General features: G+C 39.5%; 1 protein-coding gene across 1 annotated transcript; it reads left to right on the forward strand.

The window, feature by feature from the left end:
• Nucleotides 1-5,471: 5,471 nt before the first annotated feature.
• On the forward strand, nt 5,472-6,587 carry LOC124284117 (basic helix-loop-helix transcription factor amos-like). The gene has a single exon (XM_046720176.1). It carries the CDS (start codon nt 5,576-5,578, stop codon nt 6,032-6,034), a length of 459 nt encoding a protein of 152 aa, XP_046576132.1. The 5' UTR covers nt 5,472-5,575; the 3' UTR covers nt 6,035-6,587.
• Nucleotides 6,588-7,971: the final 1,384 nt, after the last annotated feature.

The following is a 7,971-nucleotide window of genomic DNA, read 5'->3' on the forward strand; positions in this document are numbered from 1 at the left end:
ACGTGTATACAGTCCAACTCATTTCTCATATACGTGGTTCATATTAATAAAAACATAGTGATAACAAAGCTATCCCCACACGCCCACGTACATGTATAAATGCATATATATGCACATAAATGTGTTTACATATCCATATATATGCATAAAGTTTTACACATTTTTGCAATAGGCCTATTTAGTAAATTACTGGGTCATAATATCTTAATAGAGGTCAATGGTATGAAAGGTATACATACATGTACTTTGTACTGTTATAGAAAAGTGTACATATTTCCAAGCATAAAAGATCTACATATAGCACTATGAAAGTTACGCCATATGCTTTGTTAGTAAACTGCTGGATCGACATTGGACTAAAATAGATGTGATTACAATTAGATGGGTAATCGGAGATACTCTGTTTCGGAACACAAGCATGTATGTACGCACTTGTGTATTACATACAAGTAAAGAAAGGATTCTTTGTGTTCAGTAACTACTAGGGCTGCGCAATATAACCGGTTTACCGGTATTTACCTGTTCAGATATGAAAACGATACGTATTGCGATACGCTGATCGAAAACCGGTATTTTGACATGCATTCGGAAAACTTCGTAACACTCGGAAATCTTCGGATATTTCCGTTTTTTGAATAGTTAGGCACTGCCGACCTGTTTGACATGTTCTACTGAATCATAATGACTAATAGAGATGTCCAATAATGCAAACAAGGATCAAACATTGTGAAGCAATATTTCTGAAAAGAAACATTAGTAAAGTTGCTATCTCTGCAGCTTCGTTTGCCTGCTCATATTGAGTGAATATATCTACCATGATGAACACGTAGTTGCAATGGCAGCAGGGCTCACTCACACAATGTCAAATGTAAACAACACATTCCCAAATGTGAAGTCCGAAAGGTGATTTTTTATATATAGTATTTTATTATCACAGTTTATATCTCGTATGGAGGATTCAGGTCTCCAGTTAACGTGATGCGGCTCTGCCAGGGTGACACACTGTTAGCTGTGGTGTCCAGTACATGGTCTACATCTATCTGACACACTGTTAGCTCTGGTCTCCAGTACATGGTCTACATCTATCTGACACACTGTTAGCTCTGGTCTCCAGTACATGGTCTACATCTATCTGACACACTGTTAGCTCTGGTCTCCAGTACATGGTCTACATCTATCTGACACACTGTTAGCTCTGGTCTCCAGTACATGGTCTACATCTATCTGACACACTGTTAGCTCTGGTCTCCAGTACATGGTCTACATCTATCTGACACACTTTTCGTCTCCAGTACATGGTCTACATCTATCTGACACACTGTTAGCTCTGGTCTCCAGTACATGGTCTACATCTATCTGTCACACTGTTAGCTCTGGTCTCCAGTACATGGTCTACATCTATCTGACACACTGTTAGCTCTGGTCTCCAGTACATGGTCTACATCATGTCTGAAGCACACTGTTAGCTCTGGTCTCCAGTACATGGTCTACATCTATCTGACACACTGTTAGCTCTGGTCTCCAGTACATGGTCTACATCTATCTGACACACTGTTAGCTCTGGTCTCCAGTACATGGTCTACATCTATCTGACAGACTGTCGGACACGGGTCTGGACCTTCTCCTCTTGAAATATGACACGAGATTTGCGTAGAGAATAGCTCGTTGTTTCTTCAGTTTTGCTGGAAGGTCAGTTCGAATTGACATTCGTTTGCCTTTAAGATATTTCGATGACCTTAACACCATATCTCTGCCAGCCATACTCAAGAAGCTGGCTATGATTGGGGAGGGAGTATCTGGGGTGGGGTCATCGGGGAAGGGTTTTCTGGGGAGCCGGTGGATGGCTTTAAAGTAGATATTGTCTATTGTATTGTCATGCAGGTTGAGGTCTTTAGCGAACATATCGCGAAGAACCCTCTCGGAGTCCTCATTTACATTTTCCTTTATGCCGTAAAACAGGAGATTCGTCTTACGGTCATGGATTTCTTGACGCAACAATCTTCTTTCAAATGTAGTGGTTTGCTCAGTTAGTTTGGACTTAAGAGTTTCTATCTCCGATTTCAAATCTTTCACTTCACTTTCATGAATGGCGGCCATGCCTTCCACGTCATCAACACGTTTTGTGATGATACACATGTCTTGTTTTAAGTCGTTTATGGCCTTATTTAATGCCATATTCCCGTTATCTATCTTATCAGAGAGTCTTTCTCCATATTGGCTAGAAGGTCTTCAAAATTAGGGCTTGTAGATGAACGGGTGTTCACGCCCGACTTAGACTGTTGTGTCGACATTTTGCGTGAGTAAAAAGGTTCAAAAAGTCTCCAGATAATTTTACTCACTTTCTTCAGGAAGGCCGGTGTATCCCCTTGTAGAGTTTTCTTATGAAAAAGGCAGTTTTTCAGTGTTCTGTCATCTGTTAGCGCATCGGATATTCGGGGGGTGGGAGAGCAGCTCACACACGCGTCCTGTCGTACCGCATGCGCAGCCGGAAGCCTTTTCCTGACAGTTAAGGTTAACTAAGGTTAACTCCAGACAATATTATACACCTGCCCAAAAGGAAAAATTCAAACCCCATGAATATTAATTAAAATATCACATTCAACTATCATCAAATTGACAAATTTAATCCGCCGTGCATCCTCCCTGCATCCGAAATATAAACTGATATTATACTGATCATCAAATGCAATAATCTAATTGAATTATCCAGTGACATATGGGACTATTATAGCATATCGATACACGAACACTTAATCACATTTTCCAGGTGTAACAAGGTGAGAAGCTTCTTACCAATCGTCAATGTCATAATTGTTTCTTGAAGTTTTCCTGGACATCAAAGTGATCGATTTATGTCCAGGTGCTATTTTGTTTGGGACCAGCGCGTCTTTCCTCTTTTATCAGTTGTACCAGGGCTCTACGCGTTGTCCTAACCTAAGTAGAAACACGCATTAATTGATGTTCGAAACATGTTCATTTTGACCGCATCACTGCAACCGAAAACACTTGCTGGGTTCAAAAGTCATCTTAGTATTGGGATCAATACGACACTTCCGCATTACAAAGAAAATAGTGCAGGGGATAAAAAAGTTAAATGGATATTTCCGATATGCTTCTTGAGAAAAGATTGATTTCCGTTCATCAATTCTTCATCATGTCCTTGGAAACAAAGAAGAAGTGACCAGTTTAAACAGTAAACGGGTTATTTGATAACAAAAACTGTTAGATCTTTTTAACATGTGCCCTATCAGGATGCTCTGGCAATTGTTTCTTTTATCGTTACCCAGATGGCATTTTCATGTCATACTGACCTGCATTAAAACGCTACTCTATAATTTTCTGATAAATCATGTTAGGTTCCAAGTCGAAAGGGGATTTTGTCTAACACTAATGTGTTTTAATTATGTACAGTATAGAAGATAAAAGATACATGTCATAAAAGCATGGAATGGTTTAACATACGTGTCAACTTAAGTTTAAGTGTAAACCTCGAATACTTCTTATCCTATAGGGGCGGTCGGGGTAGTGTAGTGGTTAAAGCGTTGTCTCGTCACTCCGAACAGCCGGGTTCGATTCCCCACATGGGTACAAGGTGTGAAGCCCATTTCTGGTGTCCCCCGCTGTGATATTGCTGGAATATTGCTAAAAGCAGCGTAAAACTAAAGCTCACTTACTCACTGCTTATCATATATTATATATATTATATTATAAACTGGGCAAAAGAACGCCTACAGCTGTTGAATGGTGAAAAATAAACACGAAATTGTTTTTGCGTCGCGATCTGTTCGACCATAGATGTGTTTCGAAATTAAAGTTTGTGGTGTTACGGCGACTGTTTTTAGCCTGGTATGATTTTAAAAACTTTTGTAATGTTTTGGTCAAGTCGAAATACCACGTGTATATTTTCCTGTGTCATGTTATCCAGCGTGATGTTACTTTAGCCTGTTATAATCAAACCTTACCAAGGAGGCGTGTTATTGATGGAGGTTTAATGCTACATAATGTGTTTAATATTATGAGAAAAACCTCCGAGTGTCGACACACAGCCCGAAGTTGTAGTTTATGTAGACAGCAGCACGCACACACGCGTGCGGTCACGCACACACACACAGATGAAACGGGTTCATGACTGATTTGTCATCTAACGTTGGATATCACATTCATGTGTAGTGTGTTATCACAGTACCTGGATTTAGTTAGTGAACATAAATAAATCGGTTGTTAATGTTGTATGCAATTTCCCGTATACAATTTACCATTGAAAAGAAATATACACGAAACGTAGATCATAAATGTAATCAATTCAATGGATACTCCAAATATTGAAATATCATAATTTTCTGCAAATTGTCATCTACGCCACGAGAAATGAGTGCAATGGAGCCACGTGCGCGTGCGTGCGTGTGTGTGTGTATGCGTGTAGGATAAATAAATATTTATATACAGTATATAACAGTTTATAAAACATTTTATCATACTCGTCCGATAATCAAATAGTTTTATATGCAATTAAACTTCGTTATTCAGTACGATAAACCAGGTTCCACTTTAACGGAGAACAACGAAACTGAGAAATGTCATTCCTAAAATATTGACATTCCAGGATAACGGAGTTTCAATATAACCACACTGAATTTAAGATGAAACAACCTATGTATTTCAACAATTTATCAATATCACCTGTATGTCATGAAAGTGTATTTTTCACATTTATTTCTTTTACGTGATAAAATAATAAATATATGTTATTTATGGATGTAAGGTTTTATGTTAATACGCCCTTTATAGATATTTAAAATATCACTACTGCTTGTCATAATGTAAGACTCTACGTCCACGACAGGCTGCATGCTTGTGATAAATTGTCGGGGACTTAAGGAAACCTTATCATGTTTCTTTCAGTCGGTGAGAACCGTTACTTTGTTCTCTGTGGTCAACTACAAAATGGTAACGTTTCAAATCTCACCGTTACGACAGATTATTCACCGGATTACAAGGCAACAATTCTACCCCGTTTCAATTAATAATTGTTGAGTAGAGGGGAAAACAATTACACCGACTAAAGTGTGGAAATCACGAGTACTTCGTCAGAATACCTTGCTGCCACTTGATTTCGGAAGGAGCCACGTGCGAGGCGCGAGGTAAGGCTGAGTATTTGCATGACCCCTGACCTAGAACAAAGGTTGTGTTTGATTGATTGATTCCGTGACATGTGCCAGATAGAAAGAATCGCACCGGAGCATTCACGGGCCTCACCTCGGCACGTGACCACGTGAGATGGGCGGTGCTCGGCTATTGACAGGAAGTCATGTGAGTGAGGCCATTGAAGGCATGCGCACTCGAGTGGAACGCTGCTTTCTCATTGGCTAGATAGCCGAAAGTTTCGTGAAATATTTATCAATACTCGTATATCGATTTCCAACCGGATCAATTTAATATTTAAGGGGGGCTTTTCCTCTCAGTTAGCGAAACTTCCGAGGTATTTGTTAAAGTGTCCATTTGAAGCAGTTTGTCGAGGTCTGTGTGAATTTTTCTGCCGAGTGTCATTTTGAGGAAGTGACAGAACCGTGAAATCATGTCTGACAGGAAACGAAACGGGGATGTGGACAGTTCGTCTGACAGAGAGAATTACGTAAGTGGTCAGTTTATATATGCTTCGGACACAACGACCAGATCTGCTTTATCGGACAGACCGTTGCAGGATGGTTCCAACCAATCCTGGACCTATTCTATTGACAATGTGATAAGAAGATCTGATTCGGACAGACCAAGCTTCCAGAAGATGAAGTCGACCAGCGTTTACCTGAGACCACACACTCCTGTAAGAAACGGCGGCAGGGACGTCCTGAGGAGACGCCGCATCGCCGCCAACGCACGTGAACGACGACGGATGCAAAGTCTCAACGTTGCCTTCGACGAGCTCCGGGATGTCATTCCAGCATTTAGTGATGACAGGAAGTTATCCAAATATGAAACTCTTCAAATGGCGCAGACATACATTGCGGCTCTGCAGGAACTGCTGGACAAAGACTGAAGGAAATTTCATACAGAACAACAGGGAAGATTTTCGCAGAAATCCTAGAGACCACGGGACTTTCAGAATAAAAAGACTTTAAAGACTCACTCACGTCACAGTGCTATATGTGACATGGCCATTGTGCAATGAACAAATGACACTGTCGGAACGAAAGCTCAACTGATGAAGATGAGAGGTTACCATGACGATACTAGTGCAATTTGTACCATAGCTTTAACAGTGTATCACTTGTATATAACATTTAATCATGCGGGACTTAACGGATTTGCAGATGGAAATGAGATATTCATCCCCGTATCTAGTTCTGACAATGGAGCCGTCATACTGTCAACGGTGATTCAGAAGTCAGGTAAACAATGACTCACCTTCGCAATTGACTTGCATGACATGGCAAAATGCAACATGAAAAATATCATATTCCTTGCCAGTAATATTTCTATATTTTTCGACTTTATTGTTCATGTTCCATGGATCTTCCAGAGATATTGTTCGGCTTTAGGAACAATGGCGAATTATTTTGTAACGACTGAAATAAAATATTTATTGAGAATTGTATCGTACGCGTCTGACTAATAAACCTCTTGGCAAACCTGATCCAAGCTGACATACTTATAGCGATGATGCTTTTACGTCCGTAAAAAACAGAATAAATTACAACTTTTCAAAGCTCTATGTGAGATTTGATATAGAGTTTAACTTTCGTGAATTAATTTGTAATTTGGAAATTGTACAATCGATTCTGCTGGGCAGAGACGTCTTATGAATGTGGAAAGGGTTTTGTCACTTCTATTATAAATTTGTATTTTAGTATGTCAGCTGATCAGGTATTGTAAAGGGGTTATACTCGATTTAAACATTAACAAGTAGAATTTAGGAGTTTTTCTGCATTAATGTTTAGATGACAGTGTCATATCCATTGGACAAAGATCTTCGGTGTTAGGCATAGCTGGTCTAGTCTATGTACGGCTACCGCCTGGACAAATGAACCGTTTATCATGTGTCACGTTTCCAAAGAATCTGAACTAATTAATGCCACAAAGCCTTAAGGGTATTCGTGCTCAGAGACCAAACAAACCGTAACAGACAAACTTCACTGAAACGTACCCTGACTAATGTCAGTTAATGTCAGAAATGACAGATTAAGCGACATCGTGCTTGTGGAGATGAACTGCTTGGTGGGTAAGCTTCCAGTTATATATACGGGTTATCATAATCACAATTATAACTAAACATAATGTGTCAACAAGTTGATGTCAGACGACCGAACATAGTTTCCCTATTAAACTGTGTTTATATACATATACTACTCGACACAAGATAAGAACACCAACAACTGGAAGATTAGGTGTTGGGATACCCCCATCCATGACAAAGAAACTTAAATCATGTGGAAAACTTTGGTGTTCTTTAGCCTTTTTTAAGTTGTGCATTTTATTAACCTTTGATATGACGAACTCCAAGAAGACTTTAGTCAATCAATCAACCAATCAGTCAATCAGTCAATCAGTCTTTTATTCAGGATACTAAGTAGTCACATGTCTATGGTATTATACCATCCACGAGTTACATGTAATAGTGTAACATTTACATGTGACTTTAGGCAGGGGAGCAGGACATTTCCCGAACACCTGGTGTCACCACAAAATACCAGTGATTCCTTCATATAACTGCCACTACTCTTTTATTGTGTTTATTTGTTTCGATACCTACTGGAGACGGATCATCCTCTGTCGTTGCCGTTTTATACTAAGTCAGTTTTGCCATATGCAGCATTCGCTGTGTACGAAATACATTGTGTTGTGCGCTTGGTAGGCATAGCCCTGTCATGTCCTATATCATCATATCCTTAACTATTACTAACCAAAACAACGATGGTTACCACGCACAGAAATTCTGCGTCAGTCTTCTAATACATGTAATTGAATTGTACAAAT

Source organism: Haliotis rubra, unplaced genomic scaffold, assembly GCF_003918875.1.
Source record: "Haliotis rubra isolate DU_JTF1 unplaced genomic scaffold, ASM391887v1 Scf33, whole genome shotgun sequence".
NCBI lineage: Eukaryota > Metazoa > Mollusca > Gastropoda > Lepetellida > Haliotidae > Haliotis > Haliotis rubra.